Source organism: Monodon monoceros, unplaced genomic scaffold (assembly GCF_005190385.1).
Source record: "Monodon monoceros isolate NGI ecotype Baffin Bay Population unplaced genomic scaffold, NGI_Narwhal_1 Super_Scaffold_20, whole genome shotgun sequence".
Lineage (NCBI taxonomy): Eukaryota > Metazoa > Chordata > Mammalia > Artiodactyla > Monodontidae > Monodon > Monodon monoceros.
This window is the reverse complement of record NW_021703777.1, coordinates 22,479,102-22,497,406: the sequence shown is the minus strand read 5'-3', so window position 1 is coordinate 22,497,406 and position 18,305 is coordinate 22,479,102. Positions and strand designations below refer to the sequence as shown.

Below are 18,305 nucleotides of genomic sequence, written 5' to 3'. Positions count from 1 at the left end.
ATCTCTTCTTCCCTTGAACCCCCACTAGTTCTTGAAACAAATACTATGCTAATTTTTAAAGTTTGAGGTTTTAAGAGTGTTACAGACTGAATATTTGTATCCCCCAAATGTATCTGTTGAGGCCCTAAACTCCACTGTGATGTTATTTGAAGATGGGGACTTTGGGAAGTAATTGGAGTTAGACCAGGTCATGAGAGTGGGGCCCTCATGATGGGATTAGTGACCTTATAAGAAGAGCCACCAGAGAGCTTGCTCTCTCCTTGCCATCTGAGGACACAGGGAGAAGACAGCCGTCTGCAAGTCAGGAGGAGGTTTCTCACCAGAATCTGACCTTGCTGGCACCCTGATCATGGGCTTCTAACCTCTAGATCTGTGAGAAATTAAGTTTCTGTTGTTTAAGCCACCCAGACTATGGTATTTCATAACAGCCTGAGCAAAGAGTTATTAGATTCTGATAGAATTCTTTGATTACACTTTAAAATCATATTCCTCTTACATTGACTGTGTTTTCTTATTGTTAGCAGTAAGAAATAAATTATAAAAGTTACCACCATTGCTGTGTATCTGTGATGAGCCACAGATATGCATCTCTGCTTCACGGGATGGAGTTAAAGTTGTCAAGAATAAGGCCTACTTCAGAAGATGCCAAGTGAACTTTAGAAGAAGGCGAGAGGGTAAAACCAATTGGTATGCTTGGAAATGCTTACACATTTTACACATTTGAGTGTAAATACAGTACACTCAAATATGGGATGATAGTTTATGTAACCAGCAGAGAGATCACTTGTCAGATTGCTTATGCCTGTGTTGAAGAGGCTATGATAGTTGGTGCAGCTTATACTCATGAACTTACAAAATATAGTATGAAGGTACTTTGTATTTGGATTCAGTTCACACCTGAACTACCACTGGAAATAAAGTTTTTGGGGCCCTGAAGAGAGCTGTGGAAAGAAGCTTTTCCATCCCTCACAGAACCAAACGATTCCCTGGTTATGGTTCAGAAAACAAGGAATTCAAAGCATAAGTACTTTGGAAGAACATCAGGGATCAAAACATTGCAGATTATATATGGAAGGAGATGGTGACGCTTACAGGAAAAAATTTACTCAGCACAAAAAGAAGGTAACTCCAGACACCGAAGAGATGTGCAAGAAAGTTCATGCTGCTGTATGAGAGAATCCAATCTATGAGAAGACACCTAAGAAAAAAGTTAAAAAGAAGAGGTGGAACTATCCCAAAATGTCTCTTGCTCAGAAGATCAGGTAGCTCAGAAAGCAAGTTTCCTCCAAGCTTTAGAGTGGGCTAGTGAGGGTTGAACCAAAACACCGCATTCCTATGAAGATTTTTCAGATAAGGACAATCAACTTATTGACGAAGAAGCTAAAAGTAAATACATTGAAAAGTTACCACAATTTCATCTTTTGGTTTTCAGAAATAAATTTTAAAAAAATCAGGTGTGGACTTCTGGTTTCTACTGTTCTTTGACAAATATCAGCACTGCTGTTGACCTGTGAGCCTTTCACTTGACCTCTCTGGGCTTCAGTTTCTACAGAATGAATTGGCTGATACTTAACCTTACTTTCTGTTCTAAGCACTCTCTGATTTTATTCAATCCTAATATAGAGATCTGCGGAATTTATCATAGAATAAAAGAGAAAATATCTGCATCCAAGGTTATTGAAAGCTGGTGAAATTTTTATTTGGCATACAAACTTCAATTCAGTTCTCAAATACTTACAAAAGGATATATAGCAAGCACTCCTGAACTGAAAATTTTAATCCCGTGACTTTTAATTTTTACTGTCTTTCTCCTTCCTGTTAGCACATCAGCCTGCCAAATACCAAAATCCGTTTGTTTTCTTATATGGATTTTTGTGTGTGTGTGTGTGTGTGGTATGCGGGCCTCTCACTGTTGTGGCCTCTCCCGTTGCAGAACACAGGCTCTGGACGCGCAGGCTCAGCGGCCATGGCTCACGGGCCCAGCCGCTCTGCGGCATGTGGGATCTTCCCGGACCGGGGCACGAACCCGTGTGCCCTGCATTGGCAGGCGGACTCTCAACCACTGCGCCACCAGGGAAGCCCTATATGGATTTTTTTTAATGATGCAATAAAGACCTTTAATTGCTAATAGATATATTTTCTTCTTATAATGGAATCTTAATGTTTTAAAAGGGAGATATTCAGAGAACAAGTAATTGCTTTCTCATGTACTTTATGCAGAGCTGGTATAGGACATTTGATTTATTCCTGCTGATCTTCAGAATCTATTTAACGTGAATAAAAGCAGTATGCTGTTTCCATATAGCAGGTGTCTTGAACTTTGCATTAATTACTTTTCTTCCTTTTAACAAAAAAAAAGATCTGTAGAAATCTTTTTTGTTCTATCTAGACTCCTTTAACAGTGAATCAGTCACATTTTGACCTCGAAAATAATTACCAGATGATTTAGTAATGCGTTATTAAGACTGTTAGCAGAACAAGTTAAAATCTGAAAATGGGAAATTTCAGGTCTTTAGAGTATTTTTAAATTACTGCTGCCCTGTCTGCCTGGCATATTTTGCCTAGCTAAACTGAGTTTCCTTATTGTAGCAATAACTATGACTCATTTTCTGGTGATTGGTGACCACGCAGGAACCCTGGATTCCTAGGTCATCTTTCATGCACATGGCCGCCCATCATTTTACCTGTTTGTCTACTCCCTCCTGTGGCCCTGGTGCCTTCTACTCCCTGACTCTATTCTGATCCTTGAGCTTCCTCCTCAACCCCATCCCCTATCCTCAGTCATTTCTCTTTGTTTTAACTGGAAGGTGGCTGTCTCCCCTGCAGCCCTGTCACGTGGTTACTCTTCATACCTACTATGGGATGAACAAGAAAACGGGAACCTTCGTCATACAGCCACAAGGAAATAAATTCCACTAACAACCTGAATGAGCTAGGAAGTAGATTCTCCCCTAGAGTTTCCACGTGGGAGTGTGGCTCAGCCTACATCTTGGCTTCAGTCCTGTGAGACCCTGAGTAGAGGACTTGGCCTGCCTTCTGATCTGTAGAAACTGTGAGATAGTAAATGGGTGGTATTGTAAGTTACTGGGTTTGTGGTCCTTCATTATGCAGCAATATAAAATTAATACATGGCTCTCTGGCTTAGTCTTCTAGTCCTCTCTCCCCACCTACCCAGCTTTAACCACAATGGGGTCTTTGCTCTTCCTTGAATATGGGGACCGTGTTCCTCTGCAAGACCTTTGGACCATCTGCTTCTTCTGCCTGAAAAGACCTCCCCCTAAGAAAGATATATGGCTCACTTTTTTACCTCCTTTAGGTATTTGTTCAAATGGCATCATATTAGGGAAGTCTTTCCTAATGCATATACATACATATGTAGTCATTATATATATATGTAGACTATAAAGTAGAAGCCCCAGCCAGCATTCACCTACCTTGCTTAAGTTTTCTCCATGGAACTTATCGTATCTGTATCATTTTTTTGTTTACCATGAGAATTCAAGCTCCATGACGACAGGGATTTTTGTGTTGTTCTCTGTTGTATTCTGGTACATGGAGCAGTGCTTCCAACATGGTAGGTGCTTAATACATGTTTGTAAGTGAATTCACATTTTCTGTTATTTTGACCTTATTATATTTCTATGGAAATTTATAATTTTGGAGACTCTTTTTTTCATTAAAAATGTTGTCATATTAAAGGAGAATGAAGAAAAAATATTTGAAAAACCACAAGATTTTATAACTTAATACCTGCAGAATTTAAAACAAATCTAAATGCAATTCAGCAGAAAAATAGAGGCACTTAATAACTGTTTGGTTTCAGAGTACATGCCTCACTGTACAATTTAAAGCTTAGTGAATTTCTTATCACACAGGTTTGAAATACATTATACTCTAAGGTTATGTTCATACACTGGATAACTTTGATTTCTCTTTAACTTTGATCTTTTAATGCTAGCAAAAAAAAATCCCTTTGCATTATTTCCTACTATTAAGAAATTTACATAAAACCGAACGGCACAAAAAATCCAGCAAAAATATAAATAATTCAAAACTTCAATGGTAAATATAGACCCATCACTAGTATTTGATACTAATTATTTAATAATTAAATCCGCTAATCCTCCATGCCTGTTATCTTTAGTAGAATGTTTTCATAGTGGCCTAGAATATTTTGATTTATTTTTTGACATTTGCAAACTATTCTTGTAAAGAGTTTCTACTGTCGTAGCATGTCCATTTTTAGTAAGAAATAAATTTTTGCTTAGCTGTCTATCAAGACTGTTTATACTTGGTCTTAAAAATGTCCATATTTTTTGCTTTTCAAAATGTCAGCATTAAGTCGGGTTTCCCCAGCCATTTATGTATAACCTCCTATAATTCCTTTCTTGCTACTATTCTCTTCCTCTTCCAACGGACTCTGCTTAATATATATAGTGCTCTTTTCCTTTCAACATTTTTCTTTCTCTTAAAATTCAAACAATAAAATAGAACAGAATAAATTAACAAAAAGCCTTAGCAATAGTTTCTCTTGTAGGTCTAAACGTGAGTCAGTTCAGACATGGGTGGCTAGTTGTTTTATCCCATGAATGAGTCATGGGCTTGGGAAATTCATTGCACCTCCTGCAAGAGCATTTTTCTCTCCAATCTCTGATGAAATACCCTCCCCCCTTGTTCAGGTGGAACATGTTCCTCTCACATACGGCATTTCTATGTCAGCAGATATTTTGAAAGCATAAAGTGTGGGATAAATTGACACTTTGACTCTACCATTACAGATCAATGTTGCCAGCAGTTAGAAGGTTCTGTTCACATGGAAGGCAATAACCTTTCAGTCATTTGGTTTTGTATTCCCAGATTAAATAGCTAATAGTTTGTTATCCGTTCATTATCATCGAAAATGTCTATATCTTTTCTCATTTATTCTGTTTTGGAAATTACATTCAGTAAACATTGACTTTTTATTGCTGTGCAGTTCTGTGAATTTTAACACATGTATAGATTCTTGTAACCACCACTGCAGTCAGGATACAGATCTCTTCCATCTCCACAGAGAAACTCCCTCCTGCTGCCCCTTTGATGAATGCCTCCACCCACACCGACCTCTGACACCCATGATGTGAGTTCTCCATCACCGTAGAGAAATGCTTTTTGAAAAAGTCATTGAATCATTGATTGCAGATCCTCCTGAGACTGGCTTCATTTATTCAGTCTAATGCCTTTGAACTTCATCAAGGTGTTGTGCATATCAATAACAGGTTTTTTTTTTTTTCAATTGCTGAGTTGTATTCCATGCTACCATACCACAACAAACTGTACCACAGTTTGTTGCACCATTCATATGAAAGTATATTTTGGTTGTTTCCAGTTTAGAGTGATTATGAATGGAGCTGCTAAAATATTCCTGTGTAGGTTTTTCTGTGATCCTAAGTTTTCATTTCTTTAGGGTAAATACCCAGGATTGGAATTTCTGAGTCATATGGTAAGTGTGTGTTGAACTCTATTAGAAACTGCTGTACTGTTTTCCCCACCAGCCGTGTATGAGAGTTTCAATGGCTCTGCATCCTCACCAGACATTGAAAATATAGTGTGACATCTCATAATGCTTTTAATTTTCATTTCCCTAGTGGACAGTGATGTTGAACAATTTTCCATGGTCTCTTTGTTATCTGCATATCCTCTTCTGAGACACATCTCTTCGACTTTGCCCTTTTATTTATTATGTTGTTCATTTTCTTGCTGTTGAGTTTTGAGGGCTCTTTATGTATTTGGGATGCAAGTTCTTTGTCAGAAACATGATTTGTAAATGTTTTCTTCCAGTCAGTAGCCTGTCTTTTCATTCAATGTGTCTTTAACAAAGCAAAAGTTGTCAATTTTGATGAAGTTCAATTTATCAATTTTTTTTCTTCTTCAGATCATGCTTTTGGTATCATATTTAAGCGCAATTTGACGAAACCCCGTTCATGAAGACTTTTCTCCTATGGCTTCCTTTAAAACTTTTTATATTTTTATGTTTTACATTTAGGTCTATGTACCATTTTAACTTTTGTTTCGGTTGTGAAGTTTACGTAAAATTTCATTTTTTCCCCAAATGGATGTCTAATTGTTCCAGTACCATTTGTTGAAAGGACTACTCTTTTTCCATTTCATTGACTGTAACTTTGTCAGAAGCAGTTGGCCATATTCTCTGTGTACTCTGTTTCATTTATCAATATATCTGTCCTTTTGTCAATACCACAGTTTTGATTGCTATAGATTTACAGCAAGTCTTAAAAATCAGTAGATGCAATTTCTCCATTCTTGTTCTTCTTTCTGAAAAGTACTTGGGCCATTCTGTTTACTCTGCCTTTCTTTATAACTTTTGGAATCAACTTGTCATTATGTACAAAAAATCTTGCTGAGATTTTAATTGGTATTGCCTTAAATCTATAGATCAATTTAGGAAAAATCGACATCTTTATAAACTTGAGGCTTCCAGTATATGAACACAGTATGTCTCACCATTTATTTAGACCTTTTTTGATTTCTTCCATCAACACTTATAGTTTTCAGCATATAGATCTTGCACATTTTTGTTAGATCTATACCTAAGTACTTTGTTTTGGACTTACTATAAATGATAAATATATTTTTAAAAAATTTCAGTTTCTAATTGCTACATATTTGTATGCTGACCATGTGTCTTGTGAAACTTTGTAGTTTCAATATCACTTCTGTTTTCAAAACTTTTGTAGTGTTATTCGTATCTGTCCTTCGAGTTTGTCACCCACGTGACAGTCTGGGACCTGGGGGATGGTGTAGTCCATAGATTATTTCTCAGAGTATCTGATATGTGGTTTAGATCCATGCATGCACAGCTTGTGTTAAGCCCAGAAATCCATGAACGACATTAAGAAGTCCCTTCCTGAGCTCCTTCCTCATTACACTCTCTCTGGCATATTCCCATTTCCTGTGGCTTCCCTGGAAGGAAAAGATCAAAAGACCCTTCATTCTGAAAGCTGGGGTTTGATTTTCCCTTCTCTGCCTTGCAGCTGCACCCTCTTCTGGGGCCAAGAGGTAGAAGAGAGAGAGAAAAAGTCAAACGCATGCATCCCATGCCGTTGGGATCACAGCTCCAATCAGAGAGGAAACTTTCCCTTCCTCATAATTTTAGGCTTCTGCACTTCCTCTGAGCTGTCACTTTTGTTGCTGCCACTGCTGGATTGCTTGGGGGCTGAGACACAAGAGAGTGGGAAAAAAAAAAGTGATTTCATCATTCTTCTGAGTATTAGGAGACCTCTTTTCTGTTCTTTGAGCCAGAACCAGAGAGTTTCTCCTGGAGCTATCTTTGTCTACACCATGACCATCTCTGGGGCTGTTTTGAGTCTAGATCATGAGATACGAGAGGAGAAAAAATGGTAAACTAATTGCTGGTTCAGTGGCATTTAAAATTCTAATCTTCCCCAGTATTCCCAGCAGTGTTTACTTTGAGTCCTCAAACAGCTGCTCTGTGCATTCTGTCCAGGTTTTATAGCTTCATCCAGTGGGTGCAAGAGGGTAGACTAAACTTCCTCTATCTTACTTGCAGCATCTTATCTCCCAAAGGGCAGATGATGGTGACCTGTTAACTTGAATGTAATTTTGGTTGCCTGTGAATCCAAGGACATTTACAAGATGCCAAGATGTTTTCTCACCTTGCTGTTGAGGTATATCTTACATTTAAAGAGATGGATATTTCTTACATTTCAAGAGATAGTTGAACTGTTTAAGGCGCTGGAAATGTCATCTAGCCGTGTGCCCAAGAAGAGGAGGGGGACTAACATTTGCAGTCTTTGCCCTATTTTAAATGTTTATTGTCCCCCCCCCCACGACCTGTCAAATTCAATAGGGGTGGCCATGTAACTGAGCTCTGGCCACTGGATCGTAAAGAGAGGAAAGCACACCGGTTCTGCGTCTGTCCAATAAGAGTTCCTCCATGCTTTTATCCCCTTCTGCTGTTTGGAGACCTTAGATGCCACAAGGTGAACATGGCAGAGCCTTCATCAGCCTGGTTCCTCAGATCACTGAATAGATGACCTACATTTGCAACCATAGTTAATTTGAAAGTTGCTAAGAAAGTAGATCTTAAAAGTTATCATCACAAGAAAAAAAATTTTTGTAACTGTGTATATGGTGATAGATGTTAAGTAGACTTATTGTGATGGTCATTTCGTAATATACACAAATATAGGATCACTCTGCTGTATACCCAAAACGAATATACTGCTATATGGCAATTATACTTCAGTAAAAATGTATATTTGAATAACAAAGAGATAGTTTATATTTTACATTTAGCATTGAATCTTTTCCAAATACAACTCACTACATACATATATATATATTTATGTATATTTAATAGAGTCATGAGGGGGGAAAGATTTCTTTAGCTTATTTGTATTGAGACAGTTACTCATGTTTGGATAGTACTGTTTGCAGCAGTAAAGAGGAATCTACAAGCCAATTAGTCTGAAAAACTGGTAGTCAACGTATCTATGATGTGCTCTTGGAACTTTGTGTCCCGGATGGTATAACAGTTGTACTCATTACCATACACAAAAGCATTTTTTTTTTTCTTGCCACGCTTGCAGGATCTTAGTTCCCTGAGCAGGGATTGAACCCAGTGGCGGCAGTGAGAGCGCAGCAGTGAGAGTGTGGCAGTGAGAGTCCTAACCACTGGACCGCCAGGCAGTTCCCACAAAAGCATTTTTATATTTAAACTTTAAGATCTTTTAATTTTGGACACATAAATCTTGTGAGATAAGTAGAATGGTTTACTACCTTCATATTTAATAGCTCGTAAATCTTAATAGAGGCTGAATTGCCCTCTCATGATCACCTAGTTGTTTACTCTGAAGAGCCAACACCGTAACCAAGGACTTTTGTTACTCAGTGTTCACTGTGCTTTCCACTAAACCATGCTCCATTATTTATTGGTGTGTGATGACATGGATCTGTTTGATCCAAAAATACTGAGCTGTCCATAACCCCGGCCAAGTCTTAAAGGACAGTCTACACTTCAAACTCTCTTGGTAGGCATTAGGCAATGTCTAAGGAATTTTGACAGAGAAAATAAAATACAATAGTGATAGCAGGTCTTAAGAAGGAAATCTGACATGGATGGGATGGAAGAGAAAGATTCTGGAAGATGGGAAGTAGGTTCTTCAAGTGTAATGAAAGAAAGTTGGTGAAACTAATTGGGATGTTACCATTGGGAAGGGACACATGTAAGGGGCATTATACAGGAAGAATCAGTAGGGCTTGATGACTTACTGAATGGTAGGGACGAGGCACTGGTAGAGATGGAATATTCTGTGGTTTTGGTCTTTGGAGAATGATATGCTACTGATGTGAGCTGGGGTTTGGGAAAAGGACTAGTTAGGTTTCAAGCTTATAGAATGTACAATTATATCAGGATGAAAGGAATTTGGAGTTCTGGAATAGGAAATCAGGTCAGAGTAGGAAATATAGGTTTGTGGTAGATCCTCAAAGATGAGACAATTGAATCCCATAATAATGGATAGAGTTTCTGAAGACAAGTTTATAATGAGAAAAGAGGAGAAAACAAAGGACTAAAGCTTCGAGTGTGTAAGCTATAATATTGAGAACTACTGGAAAGTTTTATTTGAATATTAGTTTGAAAGTATCCTATGGCTTCTGAAATTTTTGAAGTTCAGCCAGAATAGAGGTGTGTTCAGGCATTCATACTTAAGTAGAACTCTCACTTCTCTGAGGCCAAAGTAAATCTAGCACTGCCAGGTAAATGTATTCACCAGTAAGAGTCAGAATGCACTTAGTTAGTTAGTTAGTGGCACTTGTTTACTTATGGCCTTTGCTTATATTTCTGTCCAGGTGAGATTTTCACTTCCCAGTTACATGTCTAGATGGGTTAAATGCCAGGCATGTCTCCCAGATGATGATCCCGGTGCCTAGTCCCAAGACTACTTTATATTCACAAAGCCTGACAGTGCTAATGACGATTTTCTCCTGGATGTTTACAGAGTCATTTGTATCTCTGTGGCATTTCCAAAATAGAGGAGGTATTTACATGTTGCTCTCTAACCTTTCCATAGGATTTTTTTTTTCTTTTTGCTCTACTAAGGATGGTACAGTAGGTGGTGAAGAAGTTTAGAGGAAAAGTGTCATTAAATTGTCTTTTGTGGGCTTCCCTGGTGGCGCAGTGGTTGAGAGTCCGCCTACCGATGCAGGGGACACGGGTTCGTGCCCAGGTCCGGGAAGATCCCACATGCCGCGGAGCGTCTGGGCCCGTGAGCCATGGCCGCTGAGCCTGCGCGTCTGGAGCCTGTGCTCCACAGCGGGAGAGGCCACAACAGTGAGAGGCCCGCATACCGCAAGAAAAAAAAAAATTGTCTTTTGTTAGAAGACTGTTTCACATCCCTTTTCCTTCAGTCTTCTAAAATGTTTGTAAGTTTTAGCATGTGAAATTGAATATTTCATTAGGAAGCATTAGGGGAGTTATTTTATTTTTTTTTTAAGATTTTTTTTTTGATGTGGACCATTTTTAAAGTCTTTATTGAATTTGTTACAATATTGTTCCTGTTTTATGTTTTTGGTGTTTTGGCCGCAAGGCATGTGGGATCTTAGCTCCCCGACCAGGGATCGAACCTCATCCCCTGCATTGGAAGGCAAAGTGTTAACCACTGGATCACCAGGGAAGTCCCAGGGGAGTTATTTTAAAGGAAGGTTTTAAAGAAACTTAATCACTAATGTATTATGCATGCTGAAAAACTAAGTGATAAGGAAGTGTAGATTTGCGTTGCTGAAGTTTTCCCTTTCTCTGCCTTCCATCTTGTTGGCATGGTTAAATATTTAAGTGTATCTGCTGAGGGAAATAGGAGCTTGATGTTGTGATTGAAATAATGTGGCTGCCATGAACTATTCATCTTTTACTTCTCTTATAGCTCTCTGCATTAAGCAGTGGTAATGACCTGGCAAGAGAGTGAAATGACATAGGTTTTTTTTTCTTCTTCCTATAGATTGAGATAGTTATTTATTACTGCAGCCTGTTCTTACTGCCATATAAATTGCTAGGAAAGTGTACGAAGACCTCTTTTGTTTCTTAGTTCAGTCAAATTTGTATCCTTGTGAAAGCGCCAAGTTGCAGTGCCATAATGACAGTAAAATATATACGTATACAGTGGATACTATAAGGAAAACTAGCCCTTGTATTTGACTGTAAGTGTTAAAGTTACTTTCTAGGTTTGGCATGCATTTTGTTTGCTTCATTTGTTTTGGGGAGAGGTTGGAGGGGAAGGTGGGGAGTGAGGAGAAGAGGCTAGGATGTGCCCAAGATTTTCCCCAAGGCTGTATCAGCCCATAATAGTCTATGATGCCTATGATGAGATCAACTGATGGATTCCAACCATGTCAGAGCACGAAGCTTGAGTGCTAATATGATAACTGTCAAAGACCAACTCTTTGTTTTGCAGCAACAGAAACTGAAATCCAGGGAACTGAAGCAATATGTTGTTGATCACATAGCTAGTGAGCTGCTGAGCTGGATGGAGTATTGGTTTTTTGATTCCTAGCCTAGAAGTCTCTTCAATATATCTCCCATGCAGAGAGGATGAATTTCTATTAGATAAAAGTTAGTGCAATTTTGGTGACGAATAATGGTTAAGTAATTAGTAGTAGCCTCCTGAACTTGATGGGTGATTAATTGAAAGCATCATTAATCACTTAAGAATGATTTTTTTCTAAATTTTTTTGAAATCACCTTTGAAACAGCCTTTGGAAACATGAAATAGGTATTTCAGTTGTGACTGTCCTGATTGAAGAGAAGTGTTGAATATCCATGCTCTGTGGGTTGTCAGTTGTTACAGAATAAATAGGAAATGGCTTCTACATTTCACATTGCAGTTCACTGACAGGATGACCCATGATTTTGGGTGTCTTGTGTTTAGTTCTTAAGTTTATAACCTGAATTCCCCATTCTGTCTCCCACAAATCTCAGGGGAAGAAGCATGATTTAGGGTACTCAGAGATTCTTATCCAAAATGGTTAGTGAAAAAAAAAAAAAAAAAGGTTTAGAATCTCTCTAGTGTCCCTATATCTAATGTGACACAGAGGCACAGTGAGCAAATGCTTTTAGAAAGGATGGCACTGATAGACCTGCTCAACGTAGGGTTCCCACGAACGTTCAATTTGTGAAAAACAAACACAATATCGGTGAAGCTCCAAAAAAGCAAAGCACAATAAAATAAAGCACAATAAAACAAGATATGCCTGTATTTAAAAAGCAGCCAGAAGCTTTTTTAAAGGGAATAAATAAAGCTAGAGTTCGGAGGCTTACTCCCATACTCCCATGGTGCATTGCTTCTTCATCTACCTTTGGCACTTCGAAAGGTTCACTTTGTATTGTAACTGGTTATAAACTTGTGTGCTTTGCACTTCTAGGAATGTAAGCTTTATAACATCACCTGTCATTACTAAGTCTTTGTACCTCTAATGAGCACTTAATCACTCTTGAAATGCATGTGTCCTGAAATCCTATAATCTTTTACTATAGTCTTAGATGCCCATTTTAGTAAAATTTCTAAAGAGAATTGAATGAAATATAATACATTAATGACAATAGCAATTCTGTTGATACTGCTACTACTACTACTACTACTGGGATGAAGCGGGGGTAGGAAGAAGCACTTATTTTGTGTAAGTCATTGTGCTGAGAACTTGACATAAATCGTGTCACAATGTAATCCTTAAAACAAAATTATCGTCTCCATTTTACAAAGTTTCACATGGTTAAGTGTCTTGTCCAAGGTCATGAAGCTAGCAGATAACTCAAACTCCTCAGTTCACACTTTTAACTCTTATTGCATGTGTTAGTTTATTTCACATGGTTAAGTTCCTTGTCCAAGGTCATGAAGCTAGCAGATAACTCAAACTCCTGAGTTCACACTTTTAACTGTTATTGCATGTGTTGGTTTATTACCCAGTCCTGGGAGAGGGTGTGATAAATCTATCTTCTCATTCAAATCATTATGACATTATTTGGTTTAGTCAAGGAAAAAATGTGAAACATTAAACCTAAGCTTTGTATACCTAGAAATTAAGTTCAGTGTGTTCCAGCAAAAATTTTAAACAATGCCTATGACAAAAAAAAGGTGTCTTTAATTGTTATTGAGTATCAGTTTGGGGGAAAAAGAAGTCTGCAAATTTCTAGAAAAACTTGTGAGTAGAACCAGGGCTTTTATTAAAATATCTATTTCACTATCGGGTACTAAAGAATTGTACAGAGATATGTCAAATTATGATTTATGACAAGTTATTATGTCATTTTCAAGTAGGAAAATGGTATAATTAATTGTTAAAATCATCCCAGAATTGAAGCTAATGTAGTTTTTTACAAAATCATAGATTATACTGTCATCTGTATACACATCTTCTTTGTAATGAATGCTTAAGTTTTCTGTTAATTTAAAATAATTGAGTCAATATTATGATTTACACTGACTGAAAAATCACCAAGAAGCATTTTATTTTATATTTTAGTAAGAACCTTAATATACTATTTAAGTAAACCACTTGTATTTTTCTATGTACATAATCTTTATTTTATTACATTATGACATTAGCTATGTATATGTCACCAGAGTTTTTCTATTTCGGTTTTCTTAAAATCATAATTCAAAAGATGTGTTTAAATTTGTACTTTATATATTTTGAGAAAAATCTTCCTATGCTCTGGTAACAATTGGGTTTCCTTTTCGCCTAACTTATTGTTTTAATTAGCATTTTAGTAAACTACTTATACTAATTTTCCTATTCCTGTTTTCTGACACCTCCAGTAATAAAATAGTGACATTTTGAAGGAATTGGTTGAAAGACACCGTTCGTATTCAGATTAAAGTTAAACACAAATTTAAAAAATGAAGCAACTGACAAAGGATTAATCTCCAAAATTTACAAGCAGCTCATGCAGCTCACTATCAAAAAAACAAACAACCCAATCCAAAAATGGGCAGAAGACCTAAATAGACATTTCTCCAAAGAAGATATACAGATTGCCAACAAACACATGAAAGGATGCTCAACATCACTAATCATTAGAGAAATGCAAATCAAAACCACAATGAGGAATCACTTCACACCAGTCAGAATGGCCATCGTCAAAAATCTACAAACAATAAATGCTGGAGAGGGTGTGGAGAAAAGGGAACCCTCTTGCACTGTTGGTGGGGATGTAAATTGATACAGCCACTATGGAGAACAGTATGGAGTTTCCTTAAAAAACTAAAAATAGAACTACCATACGACCCAGCAATTCCACTGCTGGGCATATACTCTGAGAAAACCATAATTCAAAAAGAGTCATGTACCACAATGTTCATTGCAGCACTATTTACAATAACCAGGACATGGAAGCAACCTAAGTGTCCATCGACAGATGAGTAGATAAAGAAGATGTGGCACATATATACAATGGAATATTACTCAGCCATAAAAAGAAACGAAATTGAGTTATTTGTAGTGAGGTGGATGGACCTACAGTCTGTCATACAGAGTGAAGTTAAGTCAGAAGGAGAAAAACAAATACCATATGCTAACACATATATATGGAATCTAAAAAAAAGAAAAGAAAAAAAATTGTTATAAAGAACTTAGGGGCAGGACAGGAATAAAGACGCAGACCTACTAGAGAATGGACTTGAGGATATGGGGAGGGGGTAGGGTAAGCTGGGACGAAGTGAGAGAGTGGCATGGACTTACATACACTACCAAATGTAAAATAGATAGCTAGTGGGAAGCAGCCGCATAGCACAGGGAGATCAGCTCAGTGCTTTGTGACCACCTAGAGGGGTGGGATAGGGAGGGTGGGAGGGAGACGCAAGAGGGAGGGGATATGGGGATATATGTATATGTATAGCCAATTCACTTTGTTATACAGCAGAAACTAACACACCATTGTAAAGCAATTATACTCCAATAAAGATGTTAAAAAAAAAAACAAAGTTGGGGAAGGGCCCGTGGATGGATGAAACAAGAAAGGCAGAATGCTGGGAATTGTTGAAGGGGGGTGGTGACGGGTATGTGGAGATTCAGTGTACTCACCTCTACTTTGACGTGCGTTTGGAAATTTCCATAATAAAAAATTTTTTTTCAAAAAGAAAATAAAATGACTAAAGAAAGAAAATGAAATGTCGCTTGGTCAATTAGGCTTAGATATAGGTTACAGCAACACCCCATACCAATGGGTGACTTGCTACCTATCTTAAAAAAAGGTGCAAGGGAAGAATATCATTATGTATTACAGTGTTCCCATGACATGATGCCAACATTTATTCTGTATATTTTCTTGCCCAGAAAAGAAAATTTGAGAATCTTAAAGGATGGTGGTTGTTAATTTTATTTTGGGTTTTCATTATTATTGTCAGCCATAAAGTTTGTATGTTGATGACAGTGATGATGAGGAAAATCTTAATAATAAAATTTTCATCATCATTGAGTTGAGAAGAGTTGTTCAGTGACCAACAGACTTAAAGGAGATAAAAACCTGGGTTTCTGGCTTTGCCAGTTTGTTTCCATGGATGAGTCTTTCTATCTTCATGAATCTCAGTTGCTTTATCTGAAAAAGTAATGGGTCATCCTGAATGATCTCAGTGGTTAATTTCTGTCTTCATGTACTGTGATTTTCTGATGTTTGCTGGGAGAGAATCTTCTTTACCTGGTCTCTGAGAAAGAAAAATGAAAAGGCACAAAATCGGATGTTATAGCCGATGGCCGGGTCATAGAGGAATATAGGGTTATTTGTACTCTCTTCTGTTTTATTCAGCTGTAGTTTCTGTAATAGATGAGCACAATATCCCATGTGATTGGTATAGACGAGCCATGGCTGATGCCGTTGTAGGGACAAGGGGTTACCAAACAGGGCATGGATCCATAATCTTGGCAGCTACTCCTGAGAGCCGTGAGATGGTTTAACCTTCATGAGGTAGCTTCGTGCACTTACCACACCAATTCGTGATTCTAGTAACAGGTTTCAATGTATTTTAAGCAGATTTGTTTATTACAACCAACGCAAGTAAAGAGCGGTGTTAGTGGTTTTCAGAAACAAACGTGTTTGGACATACTTTCAGGGAAGAGATGATTCTTACCTTTCCGCTTCCTTTATTTTTGATTGCAGAACTTCAGATGGTGGCAAGGTTGTTGGCACCATACAAGTCAGTGTCGTGAAGATGGGGGAGATTGAGGATGGGGAAGCCGACCACATCACGACAGATGTGCAGGGACAAAAGGTAGGGTCCCAGTCAGCTCACTGCACAGATTAAATTAGAAACGATCAGCTTTGCCAGCTGCCTGGATCGCCACTACCTCTGTGGGGTATGAAATCTCATTATTCCAAAGCTAAATGAGAAATCAGCTTTGGAATGGGAGTACCGTAAGTGTGTCTCATCCTCGTAACCCGACAGCCTATTTGCGTGGAACTGTGCAAAGCCATGCACCATTCAAAACACCATTCTCTTTGTAGCTGGCTCCCATGTGGACACAACCTCTTCTCAGTTCGAAAAAAAGTATTGATCACTGTTGCATCCTGCCATAATTAACCCCATGTGAGATGCACAGAAGATTCTGGAAGGTCTATTGCCAAAAGTAACCACTTCTCTGCTCTCGAAATTCTCTTTGGAAAGAGATGCAGTTTGAATTTGGATTTCGTTTTTATGTGAAGGAGGACAGATTTAACAACTTTGTGCCTTGTGAAATTGCAGAGAGAGAAGCAGGAAGTAGTAAACGGTGGAGGGGGAGCTCTGCTTGAGGAGCAATGCCAGCTGGGAGCGAAGCAGCTTCCTTGAAGGCCAGGATAAAAACCCCAGTATTATCAATATCCAGGGCTTTTACTTGTTTTCTACTTTCTTTTCTTTAAGAGAGAGACTTGATATAAGTATTAGTCTAAAGTTCTGTCTTAGGAATGTGATTGCCTGTTTTACTGAGACGCAGGGGACAGATTTACGAACCGCTAATAGCTTTTTTTTTCCCCCAGGGAAATGAATTTGTTTGTGTACTAGAATGCCTACCTTTTCATTAATGAGCATTTTTTTAATGACAAGGTCTATTGTGACCTATTTTCTGGCTTAGTGTTGCTTATCTGGGAGCATATTTTAATTTCTGGTACATCTACATGGGAGACGGTGCAGTGCTTATCTAACACTTAACAAGTCATTAACTTTACCAAAATAAATAAAATCTAAACTGCCTTTCAAAAAAATATTGTTCTTGCCCAGCATAGGCTAGGGTCTTACCGCATCCCCAAGCCTCATTCTTCTCTGTTCCCTACTATCCCTCAGAATAAAATCCAGGTCACGAACACATTCCAGTGAGGACCAATGTTTGAATCAGGTTGCTTGCAAATGTCAGGGCCATGGTGATGTCGTGCAGCAGAGCGTTTTAGGATGTGTGTATTTAAGATTCTTGCCTTGTGGATGGCTCTGTCCTTCAACCCTTGTTAGCTCTGGAATTCTACGTAAGACTCCTATTAGTCACCACCACATGGATGCTTATACTACGAAGATTAAGGAGGGAGGATCTGTAAGCTAAGAAGGTGGGGAGGGTGTGGGAGACGAGAGGGGGACAGAATGAACTAAGCGCATGCGCTAGGAGACCAGGAGCTAAAACACTTCCCATCTCAAAGCAGGCCTGCTTTCCCTGTTCCCAATCTACTACCAGCCACCTCTCTATTTTTCTCAAAGCTGGCTCACCCCTTGACTCCTTTACAACGTTGCTATTATGGGGTAGCACAAATTGAATCATATTCTTTTCATAAATGGAGAACTTGACACCCAGGAATATGCCCCACCAAAGTCGTACATAATGTTTCTGACTTAGTAATGTGAACTTAAAATTAAAGACTTAACTGAGCTGTTCTAGAAATAGGAGGCGGTAGCGTCAGCAAGTACCTTGTAGGAGTCGTAAGTGCACTAAAATGGTAAACCCTTAAAGCAGTGTTGGTTTTACCTCTGTCCTATCTGGATTCTTAGTAAACCGTGACCTCTTGTGAAGTGTTTCATAGAGTTACTTATAAACCTTACTGGCAATCCCTAGGAATAGTCAGGAAGCACATGTAATAAGCTCCACTATGCATGATATTTCGAAGAGTTATGTGGAAATAACTTTATCTTGGTGTTTTTCGAAGTGTGGTCAGAATCATCAGAGGTGTTTGTTAGAAATTCAAATGTGGGGACCCTTTTGCAGATCTGCTAAATCAGAATCTCTATGAAGTGTATTAACACAGTCTGTTACTAATAGTGATTTAAGTCCTGACGTTAGTC

At 38.2% G+C, this 18,305-nt stretch overlaps 1 protein-coding gene across 5 annotated transcripts in view; it reads left to right on the top strand.

The window, feature by feature from the left end:
- INPP4B (inositol polyphosphate-4-phosphatase type II B) overlaps window positions 1-18,305 on the top strand; it is a 582,093-nt gene that overhangs the window by 352,139 nt on the left and 211,649 nt on the right. For 4 of the 5 annotated variants that reach the window (XM_029234954.1, XM_029234953.1, XM_029234952.1 and 1 more), the window contains one exon: window positions 16,166-16,277. In XM_029234954.1, coding sequence (XP_029090787.1) covers window positions 16,166-16,277 — 112 coding nt within the window. Of the gene's footprint in view, window positions 1-7,610; window positions 7,686-16,165; window positions 16,278-18,305 lie in introns of those variants that run through there. The other variant, XM_029234955.1, reaches the window with a different exon arrangement.